Source organism: Xiphophorus couchianus, chromosome 3 (assembly GCF_001444195.1).
Source record: "Xiphophorus couchianus chromosome 3, X_couchianus-1.0, whole genome shotgun sequence".
Taxonomy (NCBI): Eukaryota; Metazoa; Chordata; class Actinopteri; order Cyprinodontiformes; family Poeciliidae; genus Xiphophorus; species Xiphophorus couchianus.
The window spans coordinates 15,491,225-15,508,134 of NC_040230.1; the positions used below are offsets into that span (position 1 = coordinate 15,491,225).

General features: G+C 40.6%; 2 protein-coding genes across 2 annotated transcripts; both read right to left on the reverse strand.

Annotated features, from left to right (window-relative positions):
• Positions 1-93: 93 nt before the first annotated feature.
• znf687a (zinc finger protein 687a) lies at positions 94-9,531 on the reverse strand. Its single transcript, XM_028012563.1, has 11 exons — positions 9,408-9,531; positions 7,150-9,007; positions 6,203-6,464; positions 5,937-6,097; positions 4,553-4,737; positions 4,219-4,395; positions 3,971-4,133; positions 3,660-3,881; positions 3,453-3,565; positions 2,632-2,734; positions 94-2,538 (listed from the first exon to the last, which is right to left on the reverse strand). Exons 2-11 carry the CDS (start codon positions 8,989-8,991, stop codon positions 1,921-1,923), a joined length of 3,846 nt encoding a protein of 1,281 aa, XP_027868364.1. The 5' UTR covers positions 8,992-9,007; positions 9,408-9,531; the 3' UTR covers positions 94-1,920.
• A 1,292-nt stretch (positions 9,532-10,823) lies between these two features.
• LOC114141763 (26S proteasome non-ATPase regulatory subunit 4-like) lies at positions 10,824-16,505 on the reverse strand. The gene is made up of 10 exons (XM_028012564.1): positions 16,386-16,505; positions 13,933-14,073; positions 13,738-13,852; positions 12,885-12,971; positions 12,495-12,563; positions 12,194-12,409; positions 11,996-12,104; positions 11,738-11,875; positions 11,319-11,374; positions 10,824-11,231 (listed from the first exon to the last, which is right to left on the reverse strand). Exons 1-10 carry the CDS (start codon positions 16,409-16,411, stop codon positions 11,061-11,063), a joined length of 1,128 nt encoding a protein of 375 aa, XP_027868365.1. The 5' UTR covers positions 16,412-16,505; the 3' UTR covers positions 10,824-11,060.
• Between the last annotated feature and the right edge of the window lie 405 nt (positions 16,506-16,910).

Genomic DNA, 16,910 nt, shown 5'->3' on the forward strand with positions numbered 1-16,910 from the left:
AACATTTCAGGTTTATTTTCATGTGAAAATGTTTAAGTTGGAAAGTATTTTGTTGATGGAAATCCAAAAAAAAAAAGAAGTTGCATTGACATATTTGGTGAAAGAACAGAAAATATTTTATTTATTGAACCAAAAATCAGCCTGACCCACTAAATTAAATTATTGAAGAGAAAGAACTGAAACCAGCACATTTATAGTGGCCATTTTTATGGTAATTAGATATTGTGGCTAAAAATAAAATTAAAAAAACTAAATCTGTTGACTCATAACCCAGTAAAGGCTTCCATGCAGAAAATTCTTTCATGTGACGTTGAACACCGATGTGATTTATCAGTAACTGCAGGTACAACTTAATTTGTGTATATTAATCATTTTAATGTTTTACACATGCCTCAAACTAAAGAAAAACAATGCTCAGCCTGCTCCCACTTGTTAAGAGAAGCATAAAAATTAGACAAACATCAAATATACGTTTTCTTTACAGTACTCTGTTCCAGCAAGATTTACAGAAACGTCTGGTTGTGTAACAAATACATCATTTACTTCCATTTTCAGCTCATTGTTGAGATATAAATCAGTTCATTTTACAGAAAGTACATTCAATTTTAAAAGGGGTTCAAAGCTGTTTTTGAAAGTTTCACACAGTAAATTTTATCCGAGTCACATGCCAGAGCATACAGCTTGTAGTTTTCTTTTTGCAATGAACATTTAAAATATAAATCTCTTGTCCCGACTGTCACACCAATACATTTTTATTTTTTATACAGAAAACATAAAGCTGAAAAGAAGAGTTTTCACTGCCTGTGAGGAAAAAATTAATTTTAAAAAGGCTCCCATTTGATCTAAAAAAAACAAACAAATTTTTGATTTGATAACTTTGAAGAAATCTAAACTGAGACTGGAAAATTTTCAGACTTCATCATATATATGTGTGTATATATATATATATATGTCTGAAACAGTGAGAATTTTTTTGAAAGACGATTTTTTTTTCTTCAATGTGCCACATCACAATTTAGATTGTAGTCCTCTGTCACTGCTTTTTTGACCCCAGGACCTTTTGTGATTGGGGCTTGAAACTGGACCTGCTACTCTCTGACATGCTTTCAAAAAATATGTTTACAGACAAAAGATTACAGACTGCTTCAAAGAATAAATTTAGTGTACAATAATTCAGACAAGAGCTGACGTTTTGAAACTGAGGTGAATAAAATTGTGAAAAAATGTGAAGCTAAGTTCAGAGACGATGAAGCCCATAAAGTGAAATATTTGGCATGTAAATGTCCAGAATGTGACAAACAAATGTCTGAAAACCTAAACCTTTGTCTGGAATTTTGCAATGGAAAATGTACAGAAACCCAGTTCTAATACGTCATGAAAAATATAAACAAAATGTAAACAAATCATCTACAGTTAAGTTACTAAATTCAGAACAAGCTTTGGAAAATGATTTTCAGAAACTGAACAATTACAACCACTACAGTGATTCTTAACAAGATTTTAGAGCACGCCTCTTGATGAATCCCCTCAGTCGCCTTAAAAATGACTCAAAACAAAACTTTCATCAGCAATATTAAACGTCAAGTGAAATTGCTTTCATGATCACAGCAGGATTGAGTTAATACAACAGTCACAGTTTTCTACAGGCACATGATTAATGTGAATGAGTCAAAGCAGGAAACGGGAGGTTAAAAATCAGATCAGTATCCTGATGAAACAGAAAGTAAGCAGCGGATCCTGAGAATCAGAGGGTTAAGGCTTTTCCCCAACAGTCAGAAACATTAAACTGTTTTACAAGCTTCAAATGAACAATCTTTGGTTGAATTAGTGCATAGATGCAGGGGCCCAGATATGAATGACAGATTCAAAAAGGCACTTACAGATTTTCTTAAATGAACTATTTGCTTTCTGTTACTCATTCTAGATAGTCTTCCCTGCGTTTCTTGCGATAATAAAAGCCATCCCGTGAGTTCTGAAGTGTGTGTTGAGATCTGTTGCTTTTTCAAAGTGTTTACCGCACACCTTACAGGCCAGCGCTCCGTCGTCATCCTTCCCCTGACCTGCTAGAGGCTGACTGGAGGGTGAAGTCAGCTCGGAGCCGTTCAGGGAGCTCCTGTCATCGTGGTTCTTGGTGTTTCCAGCAGAGGGCGACAGAGACACGATGGGGCTCTGCTGGCCATCGCTGAAAGCATCTTTGACCTTGTGGATGATGAAGCGATGGCGGGACAGGGAGGACGGGGATGTGAAGCAGGCGCCACACTGCAGACACTGCAGACCGCCGCCCTCCGTCCCGCCTCGCCTGTGCTGGCTGATGTGCTCCAGGAACCTCGGCTTGTCCTCCGTGGTGAAGCCGCAGGGAGCGCAGCTGAACCCAGACTCGGGCTGGATGTACGGAGCAGCGGTCGATCGCAGCTTCTTTGCTGGACTCGCTCTGTCCGTCGTCTCTGCGTCCTGCTCCGTCTTCACAGCAGCTCGACGTCTCCTGCGGGACGCTGAGCTGCTGTCGTGCTCTGAAGAGCTTTCGGCTTCGTCGGCCCCCTGCGTGCAGAGCAGACACAAATATTCAGCATTTTCCAGCTTGTCTCCATCTTCGGCTTCCTGTTGGGAGGTTCAGCAGTGAAAGCAGCTCACCAAGAGCGAGTCCTGACCCGGGCTGGTCATGCTGTGTCTCATCTGTATGTGACGCTCCAACATCGACCTGCTGCTGAACGCTTTCTTACTCTCAGAACAATATCTGAAAACAACACAAACTTAGTGTTTAAAGAAAGAAAAGCATTTATTATGGCATGATAAATTTAAAAAAAAAGTTTTTTTGCTGTTTTGGTAAACTTTGCAATCAAGACACGTAATTTTTATTATTGTAAAGCTTAAAGTAGTTTTAGGTTGTTGCAGTTGCACTCACTGTGTTGGAACAAGAATGTCAAAGTATTAAAAAAACTGTATATGATGACGATTTTAAATCTGCAAAGTTTGTGATGACAACAGTAGTTGCACATCTTGAGCAGTTAATCCGTGTCCCTGACCTGCTAGAGGTTGTGGCGACTGACAGCAGTGAGAGGCTGAATCATCACATTAGTAAGAAAACCCAGCCTGCGGCACCGGGAATACAATAATTTATTTTCAAATACCGTCTCGCTATATCAGTTTTCCACACATCAATGTTGAAATGATGAGGATATAGTAGTAAAAAAAATGTCCAGGCCTAATTGGAGCTCAAAATGCATCACTTCTCAAAATAAAATTATACTTATACGCATTTCAATTTTTAATTTCTATTGCTGAAATAAATTTCTTTTTTGACGAGTTTCTAATCTGATGATGCACCTGGACAAGGCCTTTCCTGAACATCTAAGATCTGTACACTAGTTTGCCATTTTCCACCACTGGCGTGGAAAATTAAATACTAAATAAGTCAGAGTTTTAGAAGCAGAGTTTGGACTGAATAAACTCACTGGCAGCGGAAGCCACGGTTCATGACTTTGTGTTTGTCTCTGATGTGGCGCCTCATGCTGGACGTGGTGGTGAAGGAGCTCTCACATTTGTTGCAGGGAAACTTCTTCAGAAACTAAACATCGTAGAAAACAATAAGCATATATCCGATCATTTCTATTTTTGCCTAATAATTTCTAGTGCAAGTCTTTAGAGATGCGTCCCCTGACCTTGCCGTGCTGTTCGCCCATATGAGAAATGTATTCCTCCCGTTCTGTGAACTGGGTGTTGCATGAGCGACATTTCCACACTGTAGGTGCTTTCATCCTTTCGGGCTTCACTTTCTCCTTCCCCATCCATTCCTCCTCTGAGCTCTCCGGTTTTCCAGCTAAATGTGAGGCAGCCACTGGAGGTGAAGGCAGCTCTTCCTTCAATGTGGGAGCTTTGTGTGTCTGAAGTAGAGAAAGAGCCAAACATAAACCATCAGACAACGGCTGGGGAAGAGTTTTGTGAGGTTACCTTAACGCATACGGACATGTACCTTGAAATGATCCAGCAGGGAATTCCTCTGAGAAAACAGCTTGGTGCATTCAGGGCATTTGAACACATGCACCTTCTGATTGGCTAAGTGAGTGTCGAAGTGGGTGTACAGCAGCGGCTTGTGAGTGAAAACTGTGTCACACATGACGCATTTATAAATCAGCCTGTAAGGAGTTATAAAACAGTCAGAAAACTTAAATGAATATGGTTTGTTTAGTGAGCACGTGAACATGAATGAACAGTATTTACATGGCCTTTGCGTCCGTGAGGTCTGAATGCTGAGCCGAGATGTGGTTCTGGATGCTGGGGGCAGATTTGAAGGCCATGGGGCAGCTGGGGCATTTATGGAACATGTCGCAATGAGCCTGCTGGATGTGGGACTTCACAGAGTTCAGCCCCCCAAACACCACCAGGCAACTGGAGCATCTGTACAGAGCAACGGGAACAGACTGAGAAACATGACTGGTGCAGAGGATTTTATCAACAACAACCCCAGTAAAGAAAGCGAATCCTTCCAACTCTACCGGAATAAAAACGACTTTTCGGGGATTTAGAAGCACAGAAATGTTTGCTTTTAATGCACCTGTAGCCGATGCGGCGGGAAAAGTGCAAGCAGCTCTCCTGTAGGTGTTTCTGAAGCAGCTGCTGCCTGGCGGTGCCGCCGCACTCTGGGCAGACGTGTGGCGAGGAGCCTTGGTGGATTCGCTGATGGGCTGTGGCGCTGCAGCTGTTGGGCAGGAGCATGGGAGGAGAGCACTCTGTGCAAGACTATGGATAGCAGCAAGGACTTAAATGAGAAATGGGTGAAAACTACTTATTTGACATAAAAATGCTCACATTCCTACAGACTATAACTTGAGGCAATCATACTCATTTTAAAATGTTGGGTTGGTTTAAAGCTTCCAAATGCCTTTAGCTTTTACACATTCTGCCACACTAAACATGCTTTAAACACAGCAATGAAACTAAAATGCCGCTTTTTACCAAAGAGTTTCTAAAGGCTGAACTTCTGAGTGATGAAGAGGAGAGAACAAGCAGACGAGCAAAATGAAAGTGAGACTGAGGAAGTGTGTGTGAAGCTGTTCAATTTTGACACCGGAAAAGGTTTCTTTGGAGACGGTAGTGAGCAGGAGCAAGATGCATTCAATGACATTTCATGGTAGGCTACTGCATTTTGCAAGCATGTTACCGGTACATATATCATTAATAGTAAAACAATGTTAAAAAATGTGTGTAAATATCTCATGTTACAACATTAAAACCTGCAGCTTATAAACACGTGCAGCCTATTTATGTGGGCTTTCTTTTCCAAAGTTAGTGGGTGAAGCTTATATTGCTTCCTTTTTCTATTTCAACCATTCAACTTTTACCATGTTCTGCTCATGTAAGACATCCCCCCCTACATTTTTTGGTATCAACATCTTCTGCTGTTTAAAATATACTCAGCTTTTAGTGACCATCTTTGGCATCATTGAAATGAATGAGACATCCCATAAATTGTGAAAAAGTATGCTACTAATTTTGCGCGCTTTCACAGATAACTACTTCCACGTACTTTCAGCTAGAAACGCCGTTCAAACTTTAAAATCTAGTCATTATCCTTTGCCTACTTCTGTTTATTTCAGCTTTTTCGTATCTTTTACAGATTTCATACAATTCCTCTTTGTGTTTTTGCTCTCATTATGTTCAGTCTTCAGATAAAAAAAGAAACACTGTCCCACTTGCTCTGAGGATTCTCAATATAACCTTCTTAACTCTCTTTCCAACCCTAATTCTGACCCTAATTAGGGGAAAGAAGGCGTAACCCTCCTCTCACCAACAATTTACTCCAGTCTAATGCAAACAATACAAAGGTGATTGTTTTCGGTTTCAAAAAAAGAACTCCATTGGTACACCATCTTATTACCTTCACTTTTGTTTACAATATAATTGTCCGAGCACATAAGCAATACATAAGTAAAACTTACAGTGCTTTTAGCTGGTTTGATCTCTTGAAAATGGTCAGAAACCTCCTCTTTGCTGCCAAACTGAGTCTGACACTCAGGGCATTTATTATTTGTGTACAGCAACATATCTGTTTCTTTCTTGGATGGTGCAGCGTGATGTGCCGGCTTTAGAGCGACCTGGCCTAAAAAAAGAATCGACATAAAAGATCACAAAACCAGACTTGATCACATGAAGACATGTTCCAGTCACCACTTTAAGGAGAAAGAAGGCATAATCCTCCTCTCACCCCCTGCTGCAGCTGCAGGTTCAGGCTGGCTGATCATCTGCTCCACAGGTACAGGCTTCATGACCAGATGTGAGCACTGCATGATCAGGCCTTTCTCTTTGTGCTCTCGGGCGTGCAAAAGCAAGCTGCACTTGTTGAAGAAGGCCAGCCGCTTGGCGCAGTGGTTGCACGTCACCTCGATCCTGAGCGAGCGCCTGTCGTAGTGCTGCGCCAAGCTGTGCTCCAGGGCGAAGGCGTCGCCGCACTCCAGACACCGGTAGCCCTGCAGGGAAGCAAGCAGACGGGAAAACTGACCGTCTGATCTGGACACTGCAGAAACACAAAATCTTACCGAGTATTTTTGGTCTAGTTTCTAGTGCAAATATCTTAGTACACTTGAAATGACACAAAACAAGGAACTTTTCAGCTTGTTTTAAGTAAGCAATTCCTTAATATTGATGAAAAAGTACTAGTTATGAGTGAATTAACCTGCCGGTGGAATAAGACATTTTTCCCATATTACATCTTATAATATGCTCATACTAAGTCGATTTAACATGAGCATAGCATGATGTTTTGTTTCACTGGCTGATAACTTCACCTATGACTAGTACTTTTTCATCAATATTATAGAATATAAGAATATAAATATAAAGAATAGCGTAAGAATTTAAATCAAGATGAAAAGTTACTTCTAAGTTAGTTTTTTTGTCTTATTTCAAGTATATTTGCACTAGAAACCAGACCAAAAATACTCCGTATAATTTTGTGTTTTTTGCAGTGGAGGATTTTTACTTTTTTTTCCAAGAGAAAAGCAGGTTAAAAATAAATGTGGATTTCAAAGAACAATATTGGGAAATATAGCCCGTAGCTCTAACTATTCAGATAAAAAAGTGTTACAAAGGACTAAAAACAATAACATTTCTTTATAAATTAACTTTGCCGCTGGTGTACAGGTGTAGGCTCACCTGTGATGGAAGGGAAATGCCCCACTCTGCTGGTACTGGGGAGCTCAGATCTGGTTTATAACTGGGCAGAAGGTTTTTGTTATTGAGGATTTTGTTGAAGGCTTCCACCAGGTTGGTCTGGCTCTTGGAAATGATCGCCCCGGTGTTGTTGACTATAGACGCCGGCCTGTTGCTGGTTTGAGGCGCCAGAGGTGCCGGCAGGGCAATCCCACTGTTGAGAGTTTTCTTACCGAGGCTGCGGAGGTTGATTGGGTTGGCCCTGGAGGAGGAGGAGGAGGAAGAGACGGACGGCAGTGTTGCAGTCTTAGTGATGCTGACTGCTGTAGGGGACACTCTGGGCTTTTTCTCCTTCACTGTACTGACACTTTCTGTTGTTGCCGCTGTAGTTAAGTCCAACTGCTGTTGCAGCTCCTTTTTGGACTTTACGGCTTGACCTTCTGAAGATGGCTTTGAGCTCTCTGTGTCTTTCGTAGAGGCTTTTGCGATTCGTTTAGGAGCCAGATTAGTCAAAGTTCTTGTGATGCTGCCTGTTGGCATTTTAATTTTAACTTTGAGTGGTCTGGGTGGGGAGGATGGTGTCTCTGTGTGCTCGCTACCAGCATGACAATTCTCATTTGATTTTTCTCCATCTGCTGTCGTCTTTTCACCCAGATCTTCAGTTTCCTGAGATCTGTTCTCCTCTCGCTGCTCAGCTTCAGCAGGCGGATCTTTTTCCAGAAGTTTCTCCTGATTCGGATCTGGGGCTGGTGTTGAATCAAAATCAGAGCTGCTGTTCCTGTTGAACAGAAGCCCGGTCTCACTGGGTGGGGGGCTCTCGGGCGAGTCCCTCTCATCGATCACATGCTCTGGGTATTTCTCCTCCTTCAGTGCAGCTGAGTTTGTGTCAACAGCAAAGAGGGTCTGGGGTTGTGGAGCTGTGGAGGAAGAGCTAGGTTTCAAAGGCTGTTCCTCTTCCTCTTTTGGGGATTTAGGTTTTGCAGAAAGACTGGGAGGCTGCGGAAAAACAGAAGATGCGTCCTCATACGCCAGAGGATGAGCCGAAAGGAGTTTTTCTCGCCGTTTGCGTTTTGGAGGGGAGAACATCATCGATTCCGGGCTCTCCTGAATCACCAGCAGACTCCCGAAGTCCGGATCGGACTCATCTTCATCTGTGTCCGCATCACATTTGGTTTCATCTGTCATGCTTCCGTTTTGTTGTAAAGGATGCGACAAGGGATTAGCAGGTTTTTCCTGTTGAGGTGAGCAAGGGATTAACAAAGGTGGGGAGCGAGGAGATGATCGGGTGGTACCAGCTGGTGTCGAAGACTGCGGGTACAGAAGGGGCGACAAACTATTAATAACATCAATGGTGGGTCCGGCTCCTTCGTCGCCCTCATTATCACTCAATGGGGAGCTGAAAGGAGGAGGCTCAGACCAGGGTTGTGCGCTGGCCTGCCTCTGGTTGATAGCTTGAGCTTCTTCAAAGCCATTGGTAATCTGAGGCTCCATGGCAGCGCTGGCAGGCAGTTTGGGCTCCAACTCTGAAGTGAAATCCTCTAACTTGCCTGGAACCTGAGAGGTTAAGGCACTGCTTGGAGGATTATCAGTTTTATCCCTTGCAGACCTGTCTTCCTCCTCCAGAGACTCAGACCGAACCGTGTTCTTCACTATGACGCTGACCACAGGCGGCTCAGAGCTGGGGAAGCATGAAGAAGTCCCACTCTTGCTTCCCCCAGGTGCACTAGTAGCCCCTCCATCCCGCTGCTCGGCCGGGTTTGACTGAATGGCCTCTTGTGCGTCAATATCAGGGATGTCGAAAGCCGCAAGCAAGTCATCAAAATCAGGGGTTTTCATGTCCCCCATCGCCAAGCCCCGAAACCTGCAGAAGCAGAAGCTGAGTCAATGATAGCAGCGTGAACTCGGCTAACAGTTAATACTGAGTTACAACCGAGCAGCTGGTGAATTAAAACAATTGTATTGCCAAAATACAGGCTCCGCATTCTGTGCATGCATGTATTTGACGTATGCAAAACAAGAACAATGAAAAACAGTTGAAGGTCAGACAGAAGAAGAGCTTTCAAACTTTACTTGCAACAAGTTGGAGTTAGCAAGTAGCAGCGTTAGCCGCTAACTGTTAGCATCCCCCGCTAGCGCCCACTGCGCTGTTAAAACGCCTTAATTCAACACATCAGACAGTCAGGTAATTACGGTCTGGTTTCATCACATCATATGCACGCTGTGCTTTCCTTCATCACCAAACTGACTAATAATTTTGCTACCTGACGGTCAGCGAAGTTGGTTCCTGACTTTTCCTGCTGGTCCCGTCAGTTTTCCGTCAAAAACTCTGCGACAGTCGATTTCAGCTGCAGCAGCAGCAGGTTGAGCACAAACAGGCACACATTACTCTCTGAACGCTAAACATTATCATATTAGTATTTAGCTTACTTTTTTATGTGCAAATAGATGATCAAATACAAAATAACAATAATAATAGATTATTTGATTATTAATAATTTGGGATTGGATTGTTAGTAGTACTCTGCAGTAATAGTTTAATAGCAATACGTTATTGCTATTAATTAGTATGTAATTATTATTAGTATATTGTTACTATTGCAATCATTTCCACACACTCAAATAAAACAGTTTTTAACTTAAAAAAATAAAAGGTTTTATCACTAACCCGTTCCACTACATGTCATCTTTTAGAAATGGAAAAAGCTAAATTCTAAAGCAAAATCAAAAGTTTTTGCCCCGTCACTTGTGAAATGTTACAGGAGCAGTAAGTTTCCCATGTCAGTACTATTCTTTGCAAAGACGGGATTTTATCAACATACAAACCTGCAGTTATTTCTGCAATTCTTTTTGTTTGTTTAAAATTAAAAAAAAAAATACATTCAAACTCACACACGTGTTTAATTCAAGATTTCTGCTGATCATATACTCATATCAAAGTGATATAGAATTATGCTTTTTATACATCATTAATAAATGCTCTATTTTTAGCATTTGACTGACATATGCGTTTAAGCAAAGGTTTGCACTACAGTAAGTTGAATTTGTCACAAAGAACTGCATGGATGCATTGTACAGTAGACCAATGTCAAGTTTAAGCTCTGCATGCAAATAATGTCAGCTGGATGAACTTTAACCCCTCTTCAATTACCATATCTTGAGTGTACGTTAATCAAGATGTTATAACTCACAAAGATTCCGATTAAGATTATATTGCGTTGATGGAAAAGAGAAAGGAAAATATGTTTGTCAATATTGTCATCACAATTTTTATGTTCTGCCAGTCTTATCTACACAAGTCTTAATCTTGACAAGTCATTCCCAGTGTTTCTCCAGGATCTTTCTAATTTTGTCTCTTTCAATGATACCGTTGACCTTTTCTGTGATATTCTTCACCATGTTCAACATCTTTAGTCCAATACATCCACCGCCCTTCTTCTGAAGATGTCCAAACATGTCCAAAAGATTAGCTTGTCCAGGGACAATAAATGCAATTCTCCCTTCAAACTACCTGGAATGTTATTTTAAATCCTTGAACTCAAATCCAATGTTTTTTTCCCCTTCCCCTACCACTGGAATTAATACTAAGAAGTCTATGTAAATGTATGATGAAAATCATTATTAACGGAAAAAGTTTGCTTGAGCAAATATGTTATTCAAGTAACCAAGAGGTCTTCAAACACTCCGTTCTGTAGATTTATTGAAGAAAGGTGTCTATGTTAATGAGATACGTTACAAAAATGAAAAAGGGATGAAAATCAGCCCAAAAACAGAAAAGCCAAAGACTGTTTACATTCTATACAGAGGGGGGGAAACTTATGCTGGGTTTAAATGTAATGTTGCGGTGAAGACATGCAGAGCAACTCTCAGAAGTCTCATTTATCACACAGTATCATAATCTCTTCTCTCTAAAATGCTCATTTCTTTTTCTCCTCATCCTTCTTGGTGTCAGACTTGGAGCCCGTTTGGGAAGCCAGAGAGCCCATGGCGTTCCGGATGGCCTCATTGTTGGGGTCGACCCCGGGGAGGTTCTCTAAAACACTCTGAAGGAACTCTGGATCCTGCATTACATCATAGTCCTCTTCATCCTGCAGAGAGACACAGAAAGCTTTTAGCCACATGTTTTCCCAAACAGACGAAATACCTAATCGAACACTAAACCAGCCGCTGCTGACCTTCGCCTCGGTGGAATCTATGTCGGCGCCCGTGTCCATCTCCTCACCAACAAACTCTGCAGGGTGGAAAAAAGAAAGATTATGCAAAACAAAAAGGGAATGCTATTAACAGATGGACATTTAGACTTGGTCAGATAACCTAAAATTAACTGAAAATAGTTATGTAAATGGAGCAGAAATGTACAGTCCCAGTCAGAAATGTCAACATGCTTATTGTGGGCATGAATTCCAAGCTAATTTAGGTCTTTTAAAGATTTCTAACCATTTTTTTAGAGTAGAATGTGTAGCTGGGACTCCAAACTAATGAAACAAGTTCTACCAATTTTGATAAAAAGAGTTGTCAAATATCGAACAAGAATTGCATCAGAAACTGAAAGTTTTTCTTTTTTTTCTTTAAAAAAAAACTGATGTTCCTGAACCTGCTCCAGCTCCCTGCATGGACATTTGCAGAGCATAGGCAATCTGTTCCTCCTCTGTCATGCGGCTGAAGTCTGGCAGAGCAGGTCCAGCCGAGTCTGCATGTGAGACTGACATCTTCAACAGGGCGTCCTCCGACTCTGGAGCAGACAGGAAAATATGCAGTGTTGTTTGCACCCTCGTGTTTGTCTGTTGCACTCAGTGAAAATGAGCTGAAATCAGCATCTTTGGTTCGATCGATGTTATGTGACTTTTCTCACCGTCTGCTACAGGGGAGGAAATGTTGGCTTCAGCCGCTGATGCAACAGCAGCTCTGCGAGCTTCATCCTCCTGTCTTTGTCTTTGCTCCTCCATGGAAACACGAAGAGCCTGCAAGAGTCAAGATACTTTAAAAACAGCTGATTATCAATTAAACTTAAAAAAAAATGTTTCACTAGATTTCTTAAGTTGTCTCCTACCAAGGCCAGCTCTGGGTCTGCACTGGGATCCACTCCAAACTCAAAGTCACTGGCACCGAGACCCAACACGGCGCCTCCTTCCCCTGCCAGGATGGGTGAGGAGAGCAGGGCATCTGCCAGACTGGGCCCTGGAGGTACTGTGACCAGGTGGGAGCCAGCTCCCTCTTTGCCATTAAGTGTGTTGATGAAAGCCGTCAGCTTCTCTGTGTTCATCTCCTGCAGAGGACAGAATGGTTCAGAAAGAGCCACTGGTCCAAACGGGGCCAACAGCATGAAGCAGTGTCTGAAGCTTTAAATTTACCTCCTCGCCAAAGTTAATAATGTCCACATTGACTTTCTCTTTCTTCAGACGCTTTGCCATTTTGACCAACTGCAAGAAAAACCACTTTAGTTTAAGTGAACTGTTTAAGCCTCATTAAACAGCTTCATCAAAGATGAAGTTCTGAGCAAATCTACACCAGTTGTGTAACTCCCCGTTTTTTTTAGTTCCTTAGTCAATCTAGCAATGATAGAGCACATTCAGGAAAATATTCAATGCCCATCATGCTTCTTTAGGCGTCACAATTTATCATAAAATTCGTTTCACTAAGTTATCTACTTTCTTTAAACCACCGGTGTAAATACTGTGTCTGAGGCCTTAAACATCTAATAACACATGAATATGGAGAGTTTATGTCAGGACTTGACTCACTTCTTTTTCATTGTCCTCCACTGGGCTGCCCACAAATGCAATAATGCGCATCTTGTGGTTTTTGCCCTGCCTGTGCTTCAGCGCCAGCTGCGCAGAGAAAGAAAACACATCAACAAAACAGAAAAACACATGAAGGATAATTCTTGTTTTTGAAAAAGAAATTGTTTTAGAAGAAACATCCGCAAGAAATTTTTACTGTGGAAATCTTGAAATGTCCCAAAACGTGATGCACTGAACCAGTTTTACCTTTATTAGCCCAGTTAATTACTGAAAAAAGAATGTTTCCATGTTTATTAAATGCAACAAATTTACAAAAGAAAAACATCCCACTTTTCTCTAAATGTACCTCAGTCAACAGCAGGTTCCTTAAAGCTCTTAGATTGAGATGCACTGGTGTATGAAATACAAATTCCTTTATTGTCTATCGTTTTCAAAACTACAACCTCTATAAAAAAAAAAAATCACCCGCACAATTATTCCTTTGCCAATATTTGTTACATTTAATTGTTGGATTATATCAATATTTCCACAAATGAGTTTGTATACATTACAGATCTTAGTGAGGAAATCTCAATCAGAGTACAAAGAAAATTGTATCTGTATCAAGAAGGAAGAACCTGGTCAGTGAATCTCCAGTTATCAACAGAAAAAAAAGAAAAAATGTCATAAATAAAACACCTGCTGTGCTTTAGGAGAAGAGATGCAGCAATGAATAAAATAACTCTTTAGTGAAAAAGCTGTTATATTGACATTAAACTAAACTGTGTGTATTGATTTTATTGCACTAGAATAACATGCTATACTTTACTGGTTCCTAGAGAAACACCGTTCAATAAACCAGTTCCAGACTCACATGTGCCACCCTGATCCCAGTGCAGAAACTAATGTTTCCTCGAGGCTGCACCGCATGCAGCTTGGACAGTATCCTCCCTGTGTCTGGAGTCAGGGTGGTCAGCACTTCACAGTTGCTGTACGGGGGACAGAACAGCGGCTTTGTTAGGTAACACTTTAAATGTCAGTGCACAAAGTAAAGCACAGTCCCCCTTACTTTGCCATGGTGATGAGGCCCACGTTATTTTCTGGGTTACTGCGGGTCTTGGAGTGACAAACGATATTAACTGCATCCTGCTGAGCCTGCAGCCTGGTGGGTAGAAAGTCGCCATTTCGCATGTACTCACTGTTGTCCACACTGGGGGGAAAAGGTAGGTAAAACCATGAACTGTGTTGGAGAAATAATTTAAATATTAAAGATTAGACGAGTAATGTCTACAAACTAATAAGACATGGATAAGTAACACAAAAAGCAAGAAAAATTGTCCTTAACACCTCTTAGTAAAGTGTGAAGGGAAAAATGAAGCGACTGTTTTTGGCTGTAGTGTTTCCGACTAATGGTTTATTCAAGAGATGTTTCCATTTGGTGTTTTGATGATGGCAAAAAGGAACTATATGCTGTTTAAAGTCAAAGATAAGCAATCATGCTTCCTGTCGGTTTAGATGTGATGAGAAATAATTTAATATATAATTGATAATTCATGCTTTCTTTATGGCCTTTAAATCAGAAACTCTTTGCTTAGGATTTTTCTTTCCACTCTGTTTAAAGTAGATCTATTTTTTTCTAAGTGTTTCTGACTTTTTCCAACCTGATCCAGCACTGTTGACTCTTTTCAGTTCAGTGGTGTAGTGGCTCTTCTTCGGGTTCTGACTGAAGAAACTAATGACTTCCTCAGCAACTATTTGACAAAGAAGCTAATTTTAGTCATTTCTATGTGAAATTAAGTTTATTTGGAATTCATACATGTCTGAAGGACATTAGTGAGGGTGGAGACCTCGATGATCAGTAAGCCAGTAAGATGTGTCTGTGAACTGAGGATGTCGTTCAATGGTGGAAGAAGCCTTGGCGGGTTTGCTCCAGCTATTAAGGTATCACACTTTTCTGCCATCCTGGAAAAATCTACTCCAAGGTGTTTGAGGGAAGGGTCCAACTGATTGTTGAACTTCATGGCACTACTAGCCATGGCACAGTGAAGCAGATCTTTACCCTCACTGAACTGCTGAGGGTCTCATTGGAGTACACTTCTCTAGCCTACAAGTATTATGTGGATCTGAGGAAGACAGGGAGGCTTTAAAGGGCTGTCTGATCGCTCTATGCCCAAAGCATAACTTGTGTCTGCCATCTTGGAACAAAGTCTATCTTGTTTCAAAGTGCAGGCTGGACTCTGCAAGGCAGAGAAAAAGACACCTGGTTAGGAAAACTCATGATCTCGTCTTTGCTTTTTGTATATTATGTGGTTTCTGTTTTCTTCTTAAAGACAGTGGAGATGTTTAATTATGTTGGTGGAAGATGGACAGATGGAGCAGGGCTTCATTTGTAGTGCAGGTGCTGCTCTCCTTGTACTCTTATGAACCAATCTTGGACAAATCGAAGACAATGGCTGGACGAAAGGATAAAGAAGCCCCTCCACCTACATTACTGCTGATAACGAATCAATTTATCCATCTCATACTTTTTCTTGCCATCCCTGATCAACAGGAACCCAAGATACTTTGTAATCTTTTTCTAATTCCTCTTTCCTATTGCAGTGAGTCAACTTCTGATATCAATGAAGTCTACAAAAAACAAATCCAAGATATTGCTCCTATTTTAGTTACATGCCAAACTACTGCCAGAGCACCAGGAGGTACTTTTCAGAGTAATGGAGCCATAGCTCCATTAGTTAATGTTGTCATAATATGCAAATATTAGTATATTTTTGAAGAAAACACCCAAGAATGTCTGATCATGTCACCGTGAGACTCCATTTCAGTTTCTTCTTCAGTGTACAGGAATAAGTCTCTATTGAGGAATCGTTAGCTCATAAATCTTCTGCAAAAATCCAAAATCCTACTGAGGATTTCAGCATTTTAGGGCGAGTTGCTCGTACAAGCTAATCGATGTAAAGAAACCAGATTTAAACGTGCTATTCTTGATATTTTGTATTTAGGCAACAAATGTTCTCAATAACATGAACTATTTGATTTACTTACGAGTCTTTATTTAACACGGCTTACATTTTCCTTTCTAAATATAAATAACATGTCTGTTTGGCAGAGTTAAAAGTACAAACTCGTCCTTACAACAATGACAGCGGCTTTTTGGTTGTGTTAGCTAGCTAAAGCTAAACAGTTTCAAAGAAGCATTTTCCTTCACCGACGGAAACAACCTGAACTGTTCAATTGGGTTATACAATCGCCAGGTGAGAACAATATAGACATAAAGATTTTTTTACCAAACAAGGGACTTGTAGAAAGGCTATATTTGAAATAAAAACGGTTAGCTACTAGTTGTGGCTAAGAGTGACTCAGTGGAGACATAAAACCCAAAACAAAGCGCGTAAACGAGACATTTCTGCGTAACACAAACATTTACGAAAATTATAAACGCAATTTCTTATGTTAGAACCTCTTCCAAACTTAGCTAACATCCAAATGTTTGAATTTATACACATATTTCGAATTTCTTACCAGACCATAGTACTTTCGAGCACCATCTTGAAGCCGTCTACGTCTCATACGTCAACGTGAAGGCTCCTGGGTAATGAAGTCTCTTACATATTAAACTAAATTCTATCCCTAGACAGCATATCATAAAAAAAAAAAACACTTGTTCCCAAGCTGATTAACCATCAATGAAACATTCATAAAATAACAGCTTGGTTATATTTTACTTTCACAGCAACAAAAAATGTTACTTGCATAAAACTCGACAAATCTCTGCTGCCTGCAATTTGTTAAAAACTTTTCTGAAATCAGAACAGCTGAAGACTATATATATATATATATATATATATATATATATATATATATATATATATATATATATATATAAAAGATCTGAAAGAGATGTTGCCTCAGCCAGGTACCTTGTATGGTAAAATCAGTGAAAGATGTGAATCAGAAACTGAACTGTACAGTTCATGAGTTATTTATAGTTTTCCAACGACTTTCAAAACCAGTTTAGAGAAAGTAAGCAAGTCTGGCTTCTAGAAA

Excerpts from the sequence above, each read along its gene's own strand:
- LOC114141763 (XM_028012564.1), bottom strand. The coding sequence starts at position 16,411 with ATGGTGCTCGAAAGTACTATGGTCTG. Across the intron at positions 13,853-13,932 it reads GGCCTCATCACCATGGCAAA|CAACTGTGAAGTGCTGACCA; the intron begins GTAAGGGGGACT and ends TCCCCCGTACAG. Across the intron at positions 12,105-12,193 it reads CAGACCCAGAGCTGGCCTTG|GCTCTTCGTGTTTCCATGGA; the intron begins GTAGGAGACAAC and ends TGACTCTTGCAG.
- znf687a (XM_028012563.1), bottom strand. The coding sequence starts at position 8,991 with ATGGGGGACATGAAAACCCCTGATTTTGATGACTTGCTTGCGGCTTTC. Across the intron at positions 6,465-7,149 it reads GCATTTCCCTTCCATCACAG|GGCTACCGGTGTCTGGAGTG; the intron begins GTGAGCCTACAC and ends GCTTCCCTGCAG. Across the intron at positions 3,882-3,970 it reads CCCTGCTGGATCATTTCAAG|ACACACAAAGCTCCCACATT; the intron begins GTACATGTCCGT and ends TCTCTACTTCAG.